The 20964-nt window shown below is 46.3% G+C and overlaps 1 protein-coding gene across 1 annotated transcript in view; it reads left to right on the top strand.

The window, feature by feature from the left end:
- The first annotated feature begins 541 nt into the window (after positions 1-541).
- The window catches only part of GFRA2 (GDNF family receptor alpha 2), a 95776-nt gene continuing 75353 nt past the window's right edge, over positions 542-20964 (top strand). Inside the window, exons 1-2 of the mRNA XM_067470727.1 lie at positions 542-1104; positions 19015-19332. Of these exons, the coding sequence (XP_067326828.1) occupies positions 1029-1104; positions 19015-19332 (394 nt within the window). The 5' untranslated portion in view covers positions 542-1028. The remainder of the gene's footprint in view (positions 1105-19014; positions 19333-20964) is intronic.

The following is a 20964-nucleotide window of genomic DNA, read 5'->3' as shown; positions in this document are numbered from 1 at the left end:
GCAGATAACAGGCGACTTGAGGAAGAACTTCCTGACTGTGAGAGCCGTTCAGCAGTGGAACTCTCTGCCCCAGAGTGTGGTGGAGGCTCCTTCTTTGGAAGCTTTGAAACAGAGGCTGGATGGCCATCTGTCAGGGGTGCTTTGAATGCAATATTTCTGCTTCTTGGCAGGGGGTTGGACTGGATGGCCCATGAGGTCTCTTCCAACTCTAGGATTCTATGATTCTATGCCAAGAAGCAGGAAAATCACATTCAAATCAGGCCGGACAGATGGCCATCCAGTCTCTGTTTATGCACACATGCCTCTCCTTGGGCAACAACCTTGAGATGAATGAATACAAACCTGGGACCTTCGGGGATGGATCAGGATGAGTCCGAAGACGGACGGGGGGGGGGGGGGGAGAGGGAGAAGAATCAGGATGAGTCCGAAGTCTGAGAGGGGGGGGGAGAAGGAGGAGTGGGCGGAGCTTAAGCCCCTCCCTTGGGCGAGCCTTTGGCCACGCCCCTCCCTCCCTCCCCCACCTACTCCCCCTCCCTCCCTTCGAAGGAGCATCTCCCTCCTTCCCTCTTTCCCAACTTGACCAAGGAAGGAGAAGGAGGCGCTGCTTTGGCTGGGGCTGCGTCTCTGCTTCTCGTCGTTGAGGAGGAAGAAGAAGAGGGAGAAGAAGAGGAGGAGGAGGGAGGGGAAGCACTCCTCCCCCGCGCCCCCTTTTTTTGCCCCGCCTTTCTGCATCAGGAGGGATGGGCGAGGGGCTGTGAGCCCTGTTCTTCCTCCTCCTCCTCTTCTTCTTCCTCCTCCTCTTCTTCTTCCTCTTTCCTCTCTCTTCGACGCCGGAGGAGAAAGAGGAGGAGGATGCTGCCGGGGGGGCCGCCGTGGAGGAGGACGACGGCGCTTCCTCCTCCTTGTCATTCTCCTCCTTCTTCTCTTCCTTCTCCTCCGCCTGGAAGGAGCTGAAGCCTTTGCCGGAGAGGAAGAGGACCCAAAGAAGGCGGGCTGGGGGAAGAGGACAAGAGACCCAAGGGCCGGCCATGAGCGCCCCCCTTGCCTCCGCTGCCGGCGTCCCCTGCCTCTTCTTCTTCTCCTTCTCCTCCTTCTTCTTCCTCGGTGAGTGAGTCAGTCGCTCTCTTTGGCTGGGGTTAGGAATACATAGAGACATCCTCATTAGAGGATCGAACTGCAAAGACAAGCCACTCAAGAGGGTGACAGTAGTGGTGGGCATACTGGGTGCAGTGCCTCAAGACCTTGGCCAGCACTTAACAACATCGGCGCTGACCAAATTACCATCTGCGGCTGTCAGTCTGTCTCTTGGCGGGTCCAAGCTGGAGTTAGGAATACATAGTGAACTGCAAAGACAAGCCACTGCAAAGACAAGCCACTCAAGAGGGTGGACAGTAGTGGTGGGCATACTGGGTGCAGTGCCTCAAGACCTTGGCCAGCACTTAACAACATCAGCGCTGACCAAATCACCATCTGTGGGCCACCCGACTCTATTTGCAGAGATTCATCATTTAGGCATGGCCAAAGCTCTGCCCTCCAGGTGTTTTGGACTCCAACTCCCACAATTCCTAACAGCCGGTAGGCTGTTAGGAATTGTGGGAGTTGGAGTCCAAAACACCTGGAGGGCCCAAGTTGGCCTCGGTGAGTGAGTGAGTCATTCTCTTTGGCTGGGGTTAGGAATACATAGAGACATCCTCGTCAGAGGATCGAACTGCAAAGACAAGCCACTCAAGAGGGTGACGGTAGTGGTGGGCATACTGGGTGCAGTGCCTCAAGACCTTGGCCAGCACTTAACAACATCGGCGCTGACCAAATTACCATCTGCGGCTGTCAGTCTCTCTCTTGGCGGGTCCAAGCTGGGATTAGGAATACATAGATGCATCCTCATCAGAGGATCGAACTGCAAAGACAAGCCACTCAAGAGGGTGACAGTAGTGGTGGACATACTGGGTGCAGTGCCTCAAGACCTTGGCCAGTACTTAACAACATTAGCGCTGACCAAATCACCATCTGCGGCTGTAAAAAAGCCACCCGACTCTCTTTGCAGAGATTCATCATTCAGGCATGGCCAAAGCTGGCCCTCCAGGTGTTTTGGACTCCAACTCCCACAATTCCGGCTGTTAGGAATTGTGGGAGTTGGAGTCCAAAACACCTGGAGGGCCCAAGTTTGCCCACGCCTCTCTTAGGAATACATCCTCATCAGAGGATCAAACTGCAAAGACAAGCCACTCAAGAGGGTGACAGTAGTGGTGGGCATACTGGGTGCAGTGCCTCAAGACCTTGGCCAGCACTTAACAACATCGGTGCTGACCAAAGCACCATCTGTGGGCTACAAAAAAGCCACCCAACTATTCGCACAGATTCATCATTCAGGCATGGCCAAAGCTCAGCCCTCCAGGTGTTTTGGACTCCAACTCCCACAATTCCGGCTGTTAGGAATTGTGGGAGTTGGAGTCCAAAACACCTGGAGGGACCAAGTTGGCTCACGCCTCTCCTAGTCACTTGGGGTCCAATACAAAAGCCGGCAGAATGATCTTCTTTGCTGCGCCCTACTCTTGTTGTGTCTCACATAACAATAACAACAATAATAATGGGTTGCTCTGAGTTTTCCATGCTGTCTGGCCATGTTCCAGAAGCATTCTCTCCTGACGCCTGCATCTTATCCTCAGAGCTTGGTTGGAATGTCCAGGGCGGGAGAAAGAACTCTTGTCTGTTGGAGGCGTGTGAATGTTGCAACAACAACAATTTTTATTGATTAGCCAGTTGGCCTTATCAAAAACAGGCAGTGCAGACACAACATACAACATACAAATAAAATACAAATATACAGGTAACCATAGATATATACATCAATTGGCCACCTTGATTAACATCGAATGGCCTTGCAGCTTCAAAGCCTGACTGGTTGTAGCATGGGGAGAATCCTTTGTTGGGAGGTGATTGTTTTCTGTCTGAAATTCCCTGTTTTTTAAGTGTTTTCTTTATTTACTGTACTGATTCTAGAGTTTTTTTTAATACTGGGAGCTAGATTTTGTTCATTTTCATGGTTTCCTCGTTTCTGCTGAGATTGTCCAATTTTTTTTGGGGGGGGGGGGATTTCAATGGCTTCTCTGTGTCGTCTGATAGGGTGGTTGTTGGAGTCGTCCAGCATTTCTGCATTCTCAAAACATATGCTGTGTCCAGACAGGAAACAATCAGGGGCAGCTAACACCTCCTAACAAAGGATTTCCTTCTATGGAAGCTTTTAAGCAGAGGCTGGATGGCCATCTGTCAGGGGTGATTTGAATGCAATATTCCTGCTTCTTGGCAGAGGGTTGGACTGGATGGCCCATGAGGTCTCTTCCAACTCTTTGATTCTATGATTCTATGATTCCCCCAGGCAGGAAGCAGCCAGGCTTTGAAGCTGCAAGGCTAATCAAGGTTTCCAATTGCAACAATCACACTTGCCTCCAACAGACAAGAGTTCTTTCTCCCACCCTGGACATCATTCCACAGATATATAAACTCCACTTGCCTAGTTGCCAACGGATCTCACAACCTCTGGGGATGCCATAGATGTGGGTGAAACATCAGGAGAGAATGCTTCTGGACATGGCTAGACAGCCTGGAAAACTCACAGTAACCCAGTGATTCCGGTCATGAAAGCCTTCGATAATACAACAACAACAACAACAACAACAACAACAATAATATCAGGAGGGAGGGGGTTTCCCTTGTTTCTCTCGCCTCCTGCAGAGAAATGGCGCCCTCTTTAGGCTGGGGAGGGGACTGCAGTGTTATTATTTATTTACTAGTTTGGGTTACTCGGGTTATTTTCAAAAGGCGTTGTTTGTTTTGAGGTGTTAGGTCATATCATTTAGTTAATTAGTGACACTATCCATTAGGAAAAAGTCAGAATGTGATTTCCTTTTTTAAAATGAATGCTATCATTAGAAAATATATCACAATGTGGATGAACTACAATTCATGGGTCAGTCCACCCCGAATGAGGCCTGTATGCATAGTTTTCCATGTTGGGTTTGTGTCCCAAGTGTGGTCCAGATCTGTTGTCGGCCAGGTTCGGTGCTCTCTGGATAAGGGTGAACTACAACTCCCACTACCATTAGAAAAGATATCACAATGTGGATGAACTATAATTCCCAGAATTGTGGCTCAATCCACCCCGAACCAGACCTGTATGCATAGTTGGCCATATTGGGTCTGTGTGCCAAGTGTGGTCCATTTCTATCGTTGCTGGGGTTCAGAATGCTCTCTGGTTGTAAGTGATCTATAAATCCCAACAACTACAACTCCCAAAGGTCAAGGTCTATTTCCCCCAAACTCCACCAGTGTTCACATTTGGGCATGTTGAGTATTCATGCCAAGTTTGGTCCAGATCTATCATTATTTGAGTCCACAGTGCTTTCTGGATAAGGGTGAACTACAAATCCCAGTTTCCCAGAGCAATCACCCCTAAACTGTGCCAGTATTTACAGTTAGCCATGTTGTGTCTGTGTGCTGAGTTTGGTCCAGACATGTCATCAGTTGGGTCAAGTGCTCTCGGGATGCAAGTGGACTACATCTCCCAAAATCAAGGTCATTTCCCACAAACCCCTGCAGTATGTTCAGTTGATCATGGGGCTTCTCTGTGCCAACTTTGGTCCTGGATCTCTCCAGTCTGTTCAGTTGCTGACCAATTCCTCTGTGTTTGCTAGGAAAGGGTTAAGGGAGAGGCAGTGGGCGGGATCATGCAAATTCCACACATTGAACCCTGAGATGCCTACCTGTGGCGGAGGAAACACGTGAAATCTAGGATGAAATTCTTCCCAAATGAAAGCATTCCTTTGGTGGTGGGGTGTAGTGTTTGGGGAGGACACTGGCAGTGTTTGGGAGATATGTTCATGCTGCTCGCTGTAACCTGCAATGTCAGTGGAGTGAGTGCCTTTGGAGGCTTCTCAGGACTTGGAACTACAGCCTGCTTATGGAGGTGGGAGGCTGTGTGTGTAAGTGGACACTTCTGTCACATACACATTTTTCACTTTTATTATTATGTGTATAGATGGATGTATAGATAGATTAATTAATTAATTTTGGGGCTGTGGTGGTGCAGCGGATTAAACCGCTGAGCTACTGAACTTGCTCACCCGCTCCCAGGATTCGAACCGCCAACCTTTCAGTCAGCAAGTTCAGCAGCTCAGTGGTTTAATCTGTTGCGCCACCAGGGGGCCCCAACTTAAAATATACAATAATAAAACAGTATTACCATTATATATGATCAGTAGTAATTCTATTTAATATATTAGTATTGCTATGCTACATTATTATTAATGTATATAGTTATATTGTATTATTAGTAGTATTACATTGTAATATTATTCATATTATATGGTTATAAAATATATTATATTATTAGCATAGCACAATATGAGTGTTATAGATTGCTATATGGGACTATGCCACTATACTGCAATATTATTGGTAATATTACATGTAATATATAATATACAATTATTACATTGTATTATTAGTATTATATTGTATTATTATAATATTATTGCCAATATTATGTGTATATACAATGTATTCCTTAGGTGTCCCTTGTTGTCCAAGTAGGATAGTCTTCAGTGTACAATGTATTAAATTATTAGCATAGCACAATCATAGTATTGTATATTACCATGTTGTACTATACCACTACACCTCAATATTATTAGTAATATTATAAGTAATATATAATATTCCACTGTTCTATTATTATTATATTATTATATTGTACTATATTATTATACCACAATATATATAATACACTATCAGTATATTATACGATATATTATATATAATAATAATTATTATTATTATTTTGTCGTGTCAGGAGCGACTTGAGAAACTGCAAGTTGCTTCTGGTGTGAGAGAATTGGCCGTCTGCAAGGACGTTGCCCAGGGGACGCCTGGATGATTTGATGTTTTTATCATCCTTGTGGGAGGCTTTTCTCATGTCCCCGCATGAGGAGCTGGAGCTGATAGAGGGAGCTCATCCGCCTCTCCCCGGATTCAAACCTGCGTCCTGTCGGTCTTCAGTCCTACCAGCACAGGGGTTTAACCCACTGCGCCACTGGGGGCTCCATATTATATTATGATTATTATATTATATTATTATACTATTCGCTTGTTGGTTGGCTTCGCGCAGTGGCATGCTCCATCCCTTCCTTTGTCCCCCCTTTAGCGCTCCTTCCCCCTCTCCTTGGGACCCTCTTTCCCTGCCCTTTCCCTTCCTTCTGCCCTCAACTTGCCCCTTGTTTTGTGAGGAGCAGGCTCCGTTTCCCTGTCCCCCTCCCTTTTGGCCTGAGGCTTCCTCCTTGGCAAGCCCCTCTCCTCCTCCTCCTCTTTGGCAGCCAAGTCTGGGGGCAATGGTGTAGGCAGCCCCCCCTCCTTGGTAACCTTCCAAACGCACACCTTGGAGTGACTCTACTGGGATGGTTCTCAATGGGGCTCTGGGTGCATGGCAAACCCCAGCTGCATGGCCTCAGCCTTGCAAGGGCAATTACAGAACAGATCTGGGAAAGAGCATCCAGGCTGGGACCTGGAAGGGGCTGCTTCCCCTCATCCAAAGCAGCCAGGGCACGGGGTGGGAGGGAGAGTCCTCCTGGCCACCTTTTGTAACCCTCCCCATGCACACCTTGGAGTGCCTCCACTGAAATGGTTCTCAGTGAGGGTCTCTGGGCATGGATGTGTTGCCAATGCCCAACCCTGCAAGGGCAGCTGCATGACAGACCTGGGAAATATCTGTCCTGTGGCTGGGATCTGGAAGGGACAGGCCAAGGCCTTGAGGGGAGGCTGGGTGAGGGAGGGGGGAGGGAAGGAAGAAAAGAAGGAAGGAAGGAAGAAAAGAAGAAAGGAAGAAGAGAGGGAGGGAAGGAAGGAGAGAAAGAAGAAGGAAAGAGGAAGGAAGGAGGGAAGGAAGGGAGGGAGGAAGGAAGGAAGGAAGGAAGGAAGGAAGGAGGAAAGGGGGGAAGGAAGGAAGGATAGAAGGAAGAGGGGAAGAAAGGAGGGGGGAAGAAAAAGGAAGAAATGAGGAAAGGAAAGAAGGGAAAGAGAGAAGCAAGGAGGGAAGGAAAGGTGGGAAGGAAAGGTGGGAAGGAAGGAAGGAAGGAAGGAAGGAAGGAAGGAAGGAAAGGAGGGAAAGAGGGAACCAAGGAAGGAGAAAGAGGAAAGGAGAGAGAAAAGAGGAAAAGAAGGAAGGAAGAATGAAAGCATAGAAGGGAAGGAAGTATGGAGGGAGAAAGAGAGATGGAAGGAGGAAGGAAAAAGAGAAGGAAGGAAGAATGAAAGTATAGAAGGGAAGGAAGTATGGAGGGAGAAAGAGAGATGGAAGGAGGAAGGAAGGAGAGAATGAAGGAAGGAAGGATGAAAGCATAGAAGGGAAGGAAGTCAGGAGGGAGAAAGAGAGATGGAAGGAGGAAGGAAAGAGAGAAGGAAGGAAGAATGAAAGCATAGAAGGGAAGGAAGTATGGAGGGAGAAAGAGAGATGGAAGGAGGAGGGAAAGAGAGAAGGAAGGAAGGAAGAATGAAAGCATAGAAGGGAAGGAAGTATGGAGGGAGAAAGAGAGAGGGAAGGAGGAAGAAAAGAGGGAAGGAAGGAAGAATGAAAGCATAGAAGGGAAGGAAGTATGGAGGGAGAAAGAGATGGAAGGAGGAAGAAAAGAGAAGGAAGGAAGGAAGAATGAAAGCATAGAAGGGAAGGAAGTATGGAGGGATAAAGAGAGAGGGAAGGAGGAAGGAAAGAGAGAAGGAAGGAAGGATAAGATGTTGAGAAGTGAGGAGGGCCTGAGGAAAGAGCCCAAGGGGCCGCATCCACCCCCCACCCCACCCCAGGCCTTGGTTTGCCCATACCTGGTCTGTGATCTTCTTTGAATTGGATTATATGACAGTGTAGAAAGGGCCTGAGTCGACACTGCCATATAATCTAATTCAAAGCAGATCATCTGGATTTTATATGGCAGTGTAGAAGGCTCCAGTGATTGCAATTCGTCCATACAATTGTGACTCAGGAAGGAGTGGGGAAGGAAGGAAGGAGAGAAGGAGAGAAGGAAAGGAGGGAAGCAGAGAAGGAAGGAAGGAGGGAAGGAAAGAAGGAGGGAGGGAGGGAAGGAAGGAAGGAAGGAAGGAGGAAAGGGCCACTCTTGGTTGAGACAGCTGCCCCCCCCCCCCAAGAAACCGGGTCTATTCCTCCCTTTGGGATCTCCTCCTTCTTTCCAGGGAAAGCACCCAGAGGAAGGATGGAATGACTCCCTCGTCCAGCTGACAGAGTATCCCAGAGGCAGCGTTTCCTTGGGCAGCAGCCCAAAGGCAGCACATGCAAGCCTTGGGCCTCCTTTCCTTTGGGAGGCTTGCTTCCCCTCTCCTCCCTCGCCCCAGTTCCACCCACAGACTGTTCTCTGGTCCCTTCCACACAGCCATATAACCCAGCATATCAAGGCAGAAGATAAAACGACAATATCTGCTTTGCACAGGGTTACCAGAGTCCACACTGCCATATCATCCAGTTCAATGTGAAATGTATACAGCTGTGTGGAAGGGGCCTTAGTGGGCCTGAAAGGGTGACTATGCCGCACTTATTGTGTTTCCTAGTTATCCTTTTAACGGACACTCTTTCAAACCTTTCTAATTCTGTTAGCGATTGAATAATTTTGCAGGACGTAGAATGCTTTGGGCTCGGCCCGCATGAGCTTTTGCGAGCCTCCTGGAGAAAGAATAATAACAATAATAATATACTTCCTTTATATTCGGCTCTATCTTTCCGAGGGGACTCAGAGCGGATTGCAACATACACAGATAGGCAAACATTCAATGCCTTTAATACAGTGGAATAACAATGACACACAAATACATGAAACAAAGGTAAAGGCTTCCCTTTCATCAGTTTCTGGAGGTGGTGTTCAACTCTGGCCATTAGGAGGTGCTCACAATTTCCAAGCCGAGGAGCTTCCTTTGTCATGTTGCCAGCATGGCTGTATGGGAGCCTTTATTACCTTCCCGCCAAAGTGGTACCTATTGATCTGTTCACATTTGTATGTTTTTGAACTGCTAGGTTGGCAGGAGCTAGGGCTAACAGCGGGAGCTCACCCTGTCTCGTGGCTTTGAACTGCCAAGCTTTAGGTCAGCAGATTCAACAATACAGTGGTTTAACCAATTGTGCCACCACTGCCCCCTCTCTCAGACCACTACCCTTGCTTCTTGGGAGAGGTGTTGAGTGCTCAAAATCCAGACTTCCGTTCGGCCCTTTCCTCTGAAGCTGGAGTCACAGAGGCATCATTGGGCCGGAGGTTCAACACAGCTGGTAAATCATCAGCAACTATAAAATCTATCAGACAAAAGGTTGCAAGTTCGAAGACCCGGTTCGGCATGAGCGGCCGACCGTCAGCCCTGCTCACTGTTTACCTAAGCAGTTCGAAAACAGCTTTAGCTGTAATTAGATATTAGGTATTGCTAAAAAGAAGATGAGAAAATGCTGGAATGAGGAAGTTCTGATGGCTCTTCATCATAGAGGATGGAGCGGCAGCACCCCCTGTGGACTCGAGCATCAAAAACAACACTTCCACAGTCTGTATACTGTCTATACCAGTGTTTCTCAACCTGGGGATCGGGACCCCTGGGGGGGGGGGTTGTGAGGGGGTGTCAGAGGGGTCGCCAAAGACCATAAAAACACAGCATTTTTTTGTTGGTCATGGGAGTTCTGTGTGGGAAGTTTGGCCCAATTTTGTCATTGGTGGGGTTCAAAATGCTCTTTGCTTGGAGGTGAACTATAAATCCCAGGAACTACAACTCTCCAAAGTCAAGTCTCTTTTCCCCAAACTCCACTAGTGTTTACATTATTGAGCATTCATGCCCATTTTGATCCAGATCCATCATTATTTGAGTCCACAGTGTTCTTTGGTTGTAGGTGAACTACAATTCCCAAACTCAAGGTCAATGTCCATGAAACCCTTGTTGTTGTTGTTGTTGTTGTTGTTGTTGTTGTTATTGGGTGCCCCACATGATAGGAAGTGCCAGGTGACATGGCTGGGGAGGCGGATGCTCACCCGGAAGTCATTTTGCCCAGGTGAGGCCATCAGGTTGGACTTGCAGAGAGAATGAGCCTCTCAATCAACATTCAATGTGTTCAATGTGTTCCCTTGCCTTGGATTGAGCAGGTGTGCAAAGTTCCAGCTTTGTGTGCTTTGCCACTCTGCAGAGCATTATGCGCCCCGCTGACTGGGGATGCCGAGCAGCTGTGCTTTGCATTTGGGTTTGTGGATTAGAACCCTGCAAACTGTCCAATTGAGGAGTGTGTTCTGCCAACAGTAAGGCTGAAGTTGGAAGGCCATTGATGGTTTGCTTGAGCCTTGGCCCAGTGGCTCCGTAGTGCCAGAATCCCTTGCTGTAGGAAAAATGGCACATTGTTTTATGGTGGTGTCTTGGTACCCAAATAGGTTGGTGTCTCATCTGAGATAAATGATCTACTGGACTGGGACCCCGCCCCCCCTTTCCATCCAATGGCCTTTCTTTGTCCCTTCCTTCATTTGGATCCAAGACAGTCTTATTGGTGCATTTCTGTAATGCAGTGTTTCTCAATCTTCCTAATGTCGAACCCCTTGAATACAGTTCCTCCTGCTGTGGTGACCCCCAACCATAACATTATTTTCGTTGCTACTTCATGACTGCCATTTTGCTACCATTATGAATCATAATGTCAATATCTGAAATGCAGGATGTATTCTCATTAACTGGACCAAACTTGGCACAAATACCTGATATGCCCAAATTTGAATATTGGTAAGCTTTGATTTTGTCCTTTGGGAATTGTAGTTGCTGGGATTTATAGTTCACCTACAACCAGAGAGCATTCTGAATGGAACCAAACTTGGCACAAAGAACTCCTACGACCAACGGAAAATACTGGAAGGGTTTGGTGGGCATTGACCTTGAGTTTTGGAGTTGTAGTTCACCTACGTCCAGAGAGCCCTGGGGACTCAAACAATGATGGATCTGGACCAAATTTGGCATGAATACTCAATATGCCCAGATGTGAATACTGGTGGAGTTTGGGGAAAATAGACCTTGGCATTTAGGAGTTGTAGTGGCTGAGATTTAAATAATAAAAGAGCATTCTGAACTTCACCTACAATGGGATTGAACCAAACTTGGCACAGAGAACTCTTATGACCAATGGAAAATACTGGAAGGGTTTGGTGGGCATTGACCTTGAGATTTGGAGTTGTAGTTCACCTACATCCAGAGAACCCTGGGGACTCAAACAATGATGGATCTGGACCAAATTTTGGATGAATACCCAACATGCCCAAATGTGAATACTGGTGGAGTTTGGGGAAAATAGACCTAGACATTTGGGAGTTGTAGTTGCTGGGATTTATAGTTCACCTTCCACCAGAGAGCATTCTGAACTCTACCAAGGATCCAGAAAGCACTGTGGACTCAGACAATGATAGATCAGGATCAAACCTGGCACAATACTCAATATGCCCAAATGTGAACACTGGTGGAGTTTGGGGGAAATAGACTTTGAACTTTGAGAGTTGGAGTTGCTGAGATTTATAGTTCACCTACAATCAAAGAGAATTCTGAATCCCAGCAAGGATAGATTTGGGACAAACTTCTCATACAGAACCTTCATTACCAAAAGAAAATACTGTGTTTACTGATGTTCTTTGGCAACCCCTCTGACAACCTCTTCGCAACTCCCCCAGGGGTTCTGACCCCCAGGTTAAAAAACGCTGGGTGAAACCCTTGTGCTGCTGAATCTGCTGACCTGAAGGTTGGCAGTTCAAAGCTGCGGGTCGGGGTGAGCTCCCGCTGTTAGCCCTAGCTCCTGCCAACCTAGCAGTTCAAAAACATGCAAATGTGAGCAGATCCATAGGCAGTGCTTTGGCAGAAAGGTAATAGAGGCACCCATTCAACCATGCCGGCAACATGATCACAGAGGTGTCTATGGACAACAGGCTCCTCAGCTTGTAAATGGAAAAAGAGTGCCTCCCAATGGCCAGAGTGAGCACTGCCTCCAGAAGCTGGAGATGAAAGGGGAAGCCTTTACCTTTGTTTCGTGTATTTGTGTGTCATTGTTATTCCACTGTATTAAAGACACTGAATGTTTTTCTCTCTGTGTATGTTGTAATCCACTCTGAGTCCCCTTGGGGAGATAGAGTGGAATATAAATAAAGTGTTCTTCTTGTTGTTGTTCTTATATAACTGGCTGTCCAAGGCTGGAAGATGACCCTCTCATCTGTCCTTTGCAAATTGTGAAAGCCTGCAGAGGCCGTTAGTCATTATCTGAATGTTGAAGGAGCTTTGCCAAGATGCCATTGAGTTCTATCCACAAAAGGGACTCAATCTCTTAAACAGCCCCTTTGAAGTTCATGTCTGTGGATTCCCCACATTCCCAGAAGTCATTCCCATCTGGAGAGAGGAGGCTAAGAGAGGAGCCAGCTATTGGGCAGCAAACATGACCGAAAGGGACATTAAGGGCAGGGAGAGGGGCGCACCAGCCTATCCAGGCATCTCTAATATTGCTGGAGGGTAGAAAGGCATCGAAGGGGATCTAACATTCGTCCTTTTTGTGTATGAAGATTTATATTTTTACAAAGAATTCTTGCATTTACTGTGTCTTTTCTGAATGCACAAAACGTTGGGCAAGAAGATTGGAATGTTTCAGAGGACGTCTCCCTCCCATTTCTCTGGAAGTTCCTTGGCATTGCATCTGCCTGGATTGAGCAAGGCTTTGGCACTGAGAGGGAGAGAGGGTCATTCCCACCGAGCAGAGAGCAATGCATCCCTTTTGGCCATGGCGCCAGTTCTTGCTCAATCCACTCTCTCCCTCCTTTCCTTCTTGGCTGATAGAGGAGGAAGACTGGGTTAGGAAAGGAGAGAGCAAATTGCAGGACTGTGTTGCACCCTGGTCAGATTCTGAGTGCTCAGAAGGGGATGCTGGGATAGATTCAGAAGGCCCAGAGGAGAACAGAAGTGGTCTGGAGAGAATTGTTTTGGAATCTCCTGTCAGTTCCCACGAGAATGGAAAAAGCGATATCAATTCTCATGAGAATCTGTCAGAAGTGTTGATTGAGAAAAATGTGGGAGATGAATGTTTGTCCAGATCAAGGCGCTTTGAACTTTGGAGACAGAGCATACAACAGAGACAGACTCACTTTTTGCAGTGGCTTAGAGATAAGAAGAGGAAAAGCAGGTGTGTGAGGAATGATGTCATGGGAGGGACTGAGGCCTTTTTAGTGGGTTTCTGCTGGTATAATCCTTTGTGAGAGCAATGTTGTATTCAGGTGAACAGCTCTCAATTCCTGGTCCTATGTTTTTGGATGAATGTATTCAAGTTTCTAAGTTTGTTCCTGTTTCTAGTTTCATGTGTGGCATAGGTTGTCAGAATGTCGGATAAGCGAAGGTTGGAAAACCGAGACTCTACTGTACATTAACAGACCACCCAGATCTCCAAAAAAGCAAATGTAATGCTTTATTTATAGCACTCTTCCTATCCCTGAAGGGACTTGGAATGGCTTACAACAACAACAAAAAAAGAAACAAATAATAATAAATGCAGATGCAGTCAAAGTAACTCAAGAACAAGAAAATCAACAAGGCAAACACAAAAAACAGTACATATAACTAAAAATGGCAAATATAATCAAATAGTTATAAAATACTAGCTGTACCCTCCACACGTTGCTGTGGCCAACCTTCCCTCCCCCATTTTCTTCTTTCTGTCTATACTTTCCACCTTCTTTCCTTCCTTTCTTCCTTCCTTCCCTTTTCTTCCTTCCTTCCTTTCCTTCTTTCTCTCCTTCCTTCCTTCTCTTCCTCTTCCTTCCCCCACCTTTTCTTTCCCTTCCTCTTTCTCTCTTTTCTTCCTTCTCTACCTATTCTTGAACTCCCAGCAGTCCTCCTGATCTATCATCTATCTATCTATCTATCTATCTATCTATCTATCTATCTGGAGGATTGCTGGGAGTTGCAGTCCAGGAATAGGAAACTGGAAATATGCAGGGATTGTGATGATCTCAAAGAAATCCAAGGAGAAGAGAGCTTGCAGCTTGGAAGTAGTGCATTTGGAACATCCTCCTTTCCTCACGGACCTGGTCTAGGGGATGCTGGGAGCTGTAGTCCTGAAGAGAGTGTGAATATGCTATTATGTGTTTTGTTTGTCGGGGAAGTCGTTTTTGCTCATGCGCTGTAGTGTCTTTTTGCTTTTTTGGCTTTTTAAGTCCCTTCCGATGTGTTTTTCAGTTTTTTTTTTATGAGTGATGGTCACTTGTTGGCCTGATAGGTGTACTGTGTCCAAATTTGGTGTCAATTTATCCAGTGGTTTTTATGTTAATCTCACAAATGAACATTACATTTTAATTGTATAGATGGTGCAATTTAAAACAGTTAAAAACATCCCAGGACCTACTTCAGTTTGTAAAATGATAGGATATAGTTAGAGTTTGATCCCTTAAGACCTCCAACAAAGTATATTACACATTAGCCATTGGCAAAGACCTCTTTCCAGAGCCATGTCTTGAGTTCTTTCCTGAAAGTTGCCAGTCCAAATTTGAATACTGTTGGGGTTGGTAGGTATTGATTTTGTCATTTGGGAGTTGTAGTTGCTGGAATTTATAGTTCACCTACAATCAAAGAGCATTCTAAATTCCACCAATGATAGAATTGAACTAAATTTGGCACACAGAACTCCTGTGACCAACAGAAATACTGGAAGGGTTTGGTGGGTTTTTGATTTGTAGTTCACCAACTCCCCGAGAGCACTGGACTCAAATGATTATTGATCTGGAACAAATGTGGCACAAATACTCAATATGCCCATATGTAAACTCTGATGAAGTTTGGGGAAAATAGATCTTGAAGGGAGTTGTAGTTGCAGGGATTTATAGTTCACCTACACTCAAAGATAATTCTGAACTCCACCAATGATGGAATTGAACCAAACTTGGCACACAGAACTCCCATGACCAAGAGAAAATACTTAAAAGGGTTTGATGAGCATTGACCTTGAGTTTTGGAGTTGTAGTTCACCTACATCTAGAGACTACCGAAGACTCAAACAATGATGGATCTGGACCAAACTTGGCATGAATACTCAATATGCCCAAATGTAAACACTGGTGGAGTTTGGGGAAAATAGACCTTGACATTTGGGAATTGTAGTTGCTGGGATTTATAGTTCACCTACAATCAAAGAGCATTCTGCACCCCACCAACGATATAATTGGGCCAAACTTCCCACACAGAACTCCATGGCTTAGAATCATAGAATCATAGAGTTGGAAGAGACCTCATGGGTCATCCAGTCCAACCCTGGCTCTTGAAGGAGAAAAACCAGCAAACCAGAGCACAAGAACCCAAGTTGCAGTCTCTTCCTGGGCTTCCTGCTTCTTTCCCTTTCATGTCGAGGGTGATTTGTCCATTGTTCATCAAACTTTTTTTTACCATACTTTCTCCTCGTGTGAGTCTAATGGAAGCAACATGTCTCCGGCTCCTTCTGTTCAGCTGGATTTGGGCGAACTCAGCTGAACTCCGCAAAGGCTCTGCAAGAGTTGGCTGCAACTGTGCACTTGAAAGTGTAGGGCCCTTGTGCTAAGCCTGATACTCTGGGAAAATCAAATGATGAGCCACAGATGTGCTTGCTCTTTTTCTTTCGTGTGCATTCACTCTCTTTCTCAATCTCAGTCTTCCATCGCCTCTAGTTTCTGGGATCCACCTGGTGAGATATCATATCATCTATATAAATAAAAATGTAATGTTCGTTTGTGGGATTAACAGAACTCAAAAACCACTGGGCGAATCAACATAAAATTTGGATGCAATGCACGTATCAGACCAACGAGTGACCATCACTCATAAAAACACTGAAAAACACAGCAGAAGAGATTTAAAAAGCCAAAAAATATATACATTGCAATGCATTTGCAAAACCACATATATACGCATATACACAAATATATAAACACACATATACACATACACAGACTGGGCTATAGCAATGTATGGCAGGGGACGGCTAGTCATCTATATAAATAAAAATGTAATGTTAGTTTGTAGGATTACCGTATCTCAAAAACCACTGGACAAATTGACACCAAATTTGAATACAATACACCTATCGGGTCAATGAGTAACCATCACTCATAAAAATACTGAAAAACACAGCAGAAGGGACTTCTGAAGCCAAAAAAGCAAAAAGATGCTACAGCGCATGTGCAACAACGATTCCCCCAGCAAACAAAACACACAACAGCATAACCACACTCTCTTCTGGACTACAGCTCCCAATATCCCCTAGATCAGGCCCTTTAGGGGAAGAGGATGATCCAAATGCACTGCTTCCAAGATGCAAGCTTTCTTCTCCATGGACTTCTTGGAGAGCATCCCAATCCATGCTTATCTCCAATTTTCTATTTCTGGACTGCAACTCCCAGCAACCCTCCCGATAGTTAGATAGTATGTAGGTAGGTTGATCGATCAGGAGAACTGCTGGGAGTTGCAGTCCAAGAATAGGTAGAGAATAAAGAAAGGGGAAAAGATGAAGGGAAAGAAAAGGGGGGGAGGAAAGGAAGAGGAAGAGAAGGAAGGAGAGAAGGAAAGAAAAAAGGGAAGGAAGGAGAGAAAGAAAGGAGAGAAAGAGGGAGGGAAGTTTGGCCACAGCACCATGTGGAAGGGTACAGCTAGTAGAATCATAGAATCATAGAGTTGGAATAGACCACATGGGCCATCTAGTCCAACCTTCTGCCATGCGGGAAAAGCACAATCAAAGCACCCCTGACAGATGGCCATCCAGTCTCAGTTTAAAAGTTTCCAAGGAAGGTGCTTCAACCACATTCTGAGGCAGAGAGTTCCACTGCTGAACAGCTCATACTGTAAATCAGTGCTTCTCAACCTGGGGTCCTCAGATGTTTTTGGCCTACAACTCCCAGAAATCCAAGCTAGTTTACCAGCTGTTAGGATTTCTGGGAATTGTAGGCCAAAAACATCTGGGGACCCCAGGTTGAGAACCACTGCTGTAAATCAACACTGTAGTACAGGCATGGACAATCTTCAACCCTCCAGGTGTTTTGGACTTCAACTCCCATAATTCCTAACAGCCGGTAGACTGTTAGGAATTGTGGGAGTTGAAGTCCACAACACCTGCAGGATTGAAGTTTGCCCATTCCTGCTATAGAATGAATGTAGTTTGGCCCCTTCTTTTCATGCAATGATGACTCAAAGAGAGGAGGCTAAAGGCCTTGTGAAACTATAGATCCCACAATTCCACTGCAGTTGGAGTCTCCTTCTCTGGATTTTCAGCAGATGCTGGATGGCTATCTCTCGAAAGGGCTTGGATTGTGTGGCCCTGCCTGGATGGAGCGGGTTGGACTGGGTTCCCTATGGAGGTCCCATAGAACTCTAGGATGGCCATCTGTTGGGAGGGCTTAGAATAGATTGTGTGTTCTTGCATGGCAGAACAGGGTTGGATTGTATATCCATGGTAGTCTCTTCCAACTCTTATGAGTGTATGGGTTAAAGTGGTGTCAACCTGCTTTAATTCTGCTTTGTAGATCTAGCATGGGCCAACTTTGGTCCTCCAGGTGTTTTGGACTTCAACTCCCACCATTCCTAACAGCCTACCGGCTGTTAGGAATGGTGGGAGTTGAAGTCCAAAACACCTGGAGGACCAAAGTTGGCCCATGCCTGGTGTGGCTGCACCCTTAAGATGTAAAAAAGTAGAAACAAAGAGGACTTTGAATGGATGGGGCTGAGCCTTCTCTCTGCCTTGCCTGCCTAGACAGAGGTGCAAGGAGGCTTCACTTTTAGCACCGGGCGCCATGACCTTTCCTTCCCCTTGAACGACACATTGGCAGTTTGGCCCATTAAGTTGGCACACCAGCAACCCAAAAGGATTGCTCCACTTGCCAGGCGGCTGAGCAGGTGTTGCTTGTGGCTTTGTGACAACAGGTGCCTCTATCTGCCAGCACAGCAGACAGCATTGCCTGGCCAACGAACACAGCCACGGTCTTTGGGGGATGATTTCCATTTCCTTCGAAAGAGAGCCGAGGGCCCTCCAAAGAGAGCCCAGACTGTCCAAAAGGCCTCTCAGAAGAGCAAAGGCTTCCCCAGTCACAAAAGGCAAAAGACTTCCTCATATTTAGATCAGGTATGAACCAACTCTGGCCCTCCTGGTGTGTGCACTTGTTGGATTTTCTTAGTGGGTCTGTAGATAGTTTGTGCATTGTGTTTCCTCATCAGCTTCCCTCTGCGGTCAGTGGTTCCCTTGATGTATGTCAAGAACACTTTTCCTCTGGGTGGATCTTGGTTTTGACTCTTGTGCACTGTTCTCAGTCTTGCAGTAAGAAGGCACACCTTGAAAATTGCTAACCCATCAAATGCTAATCTTCACTCTGGCCAAAGCAGCGGTTATTATTATTATTATTATTATTATTCTGACACAAAAGCACAGTATGTCACAGCAAACGAGATCTATATGCTGGATTTCGTATTAAAAAAATCACAAGTTGAACACTTCCCAATCGTCTAGGACTGTGTGATGTATTTTCGAATGATGCGCACAGATCCAAGTATGGTGGCCTTTTGCAGTTGACAGATAATGATTTTGTCAATTTTTATTGTTTCCAAATTTATTTATTTATTTATTCCAAATGCTGGCTGAGATCTTTTGGCACGGCACCCAGTGTGCCAGTGACCACTGGGACCATCTGTACTGGTTTATGCCAGAGCCTTTGCAGTTCAATTTTGAGGTCTCGGTAGCGGCTGAGTTTTTCCTGTTGTTTTTCCTCAATGCGGTTGTTACCCAGTACGGCAACATCAATAATCCAGATTTTTTCTTTTCCACAATCGTGATGTCTGGTGCATTGTGTTCCAACATTATTGTTGTTGTTGTTGTTGTTGTTGTTTTGGGCCCAGCTCTCTAGTCTTATGAGGTCATTTCAGATGCTCACCCCAAACTGTGGTTTGTTGTCTCAATCTCTCTGTCTCTCTCCTCCCCTGCAGACGCCATGCCCCACGCCTGGGCCCTCCCGTCCCCCTTGACCACTGCACCAGATCCCCATGGCTGGCGGACCCCTGTGGACTGTGCCCGTGCCAATGAGCTCTGTGCGGCTGATCCCAGCTGCAGCTCGCGCTACCGGACCCTGCGCCAATGTGTGGCCGGCCGTGACCGCAACACCATGCTGGCCAACAAGGAGTGCCAGGCGGCCCTGGAGGTCCTGCAGGAGAGCCCCCTCGATGACTGCCGCTGCAAGCGGGGCATGAAGAAGGAACTGCTCTGCCTCCAGATCTACTGGAGTATCCATCTTGGCTTGGCGGCCGGTAAGGATGGACCGATGGATGAATGGGGCCCCGGGACAGGCAGGAATAAAATACATATATGCCCATGCCTGTTCTACACCCATTAACACAAATCATCCTTAAGGATTCAGAAAATATTCAAAAACGTTGTTATGAAAGCTCCTATTGGGCAGAGAAACCTTGGTGGGGAAAATCCAGAGCCGAGAATCTCAGCACTTTAGGATTTGTTTTGCACAAAATCCATGTGTGTTACATTTTTTTTGTCTGGAAACCACATTTTTGTGCCGAATACAACATGTTTTCCTGCACAATGAATGCAGTTTCCTGTCTCCAACTATCACACACAAATTTTGTGCTGAAGATGTCCCTAACTGCGGCATTTTCTGCACAGGAAAAGATGTGCAAATTTTGGCACAAAACAAGTCCCAAACTCTGAATATGATTAGGAAAATGTGAGCAATTTTCCCAGTGTATATGTTGCCTTCTTCAAGGAAACAATTAGTAATTGCAAAATGAGTGAATTAGAAATTGAGAATTGCACCCCTAACCATTGTCAGGCGGGGGTTTAAATCCATCTGTAGCGTGCGTCAATTATTCTGTTCTTCCTCTGTCTGAAGGGGAATCTGGAGACCTCGGTGCCACGTTCGTTTGTTCAGCTGATCTTTGCTCTCGGAAGGGTCTTTCGGGAAATTACTCTGTGCAGAAGCTCCCAGGGCCCTTTCGCCGAGATTGCTTACAAGGAAAATCAAATTGCTGCGGTCAAATCACATTATGGCCAGGGCTTGAGAGTAGCGAGTTACATTGGAACTCATAACTACCATTAGTTCCTTTTGGCCAGATTTGCCAAAAAGGCAAAGCACAAAGAGGAATGTAGCAAATGCATGAATATATACCAAGCCTAGTGTGCATCTCAATTTCCAAAACCCTGAAACTAAAAGGATTTGCTGCCGAATGTAATGTGCAGTGGCAAAAAAGTGCATTTGGCCAAAAAGGTGTGCATTATGATGGCCGCATGCACATACCTGTGGTTGGCCTGACTCGCTGCGAGTTGCACACCACACTTGCTCTGGTCTCCGTCTCGCACACTTCATTGCTGTCAACTCGTCATTGATTTAGCTCTGCTATGTGATAGGGGACATTCTGGAGCAATTGTGTATTGCCCTAGTCATCTCCCCATTCCTGAGAGTGGCCAGAACATCAACAGGATCAACTACCAAGGTGACAGGAAATTCCTCAAGAGCTGTCAGGAATCCATCCAGATCCATAAGCTTCCTGGGACAGACCATTCCAATTGGTCCTCCACCCCTGCAGAGGTTGTGGGCACAATAAGCCCTATACCTGATCAGGTGACGGTCGGTCCAAGGCAATGGAGTGGCAGTGAGCTCATCCACACTACCACCTTCCTCCCATCCCTGGCAGAAAACCAAGTCTAGTGTGTGCCCAGCTCTGTGAGTAGAGCCAGAAACCAATCAAAACAGCCCCATGTTTGTTTGTTTTTGTTTTGTTTTCTGTCATGCCATGGTGGCCATGAAGTCCTGAGCCACTTCCAACAGGGTGGTCTCCGCATGGACGTTAAAGTCCCCCAATACTATGAGCCATTGGGACTCCGACGCCAGGGCTGAGATCACTCCGGCTAGCTTATGCAGGGAGGCT

The sequence above is a fragment of the Anolis sagrei genome, chromosome 7, assembly GCF_037176765.1.
Source record: "Anolis sagrei isolate rAnoSag1 chromosome 7, rAnoSag1.mat, whole genome shotgun sequence".
NCBI lineage: Eukaryota > Metazoa > Chordata > Lepidosauria > Squamata > Dactyloidae > Anolis > Anolis sagrei.
Note: the sequence above shows the minus strand (reverse complement) of the source record. Positions and strands in the feature narration are given on the sequence as shown.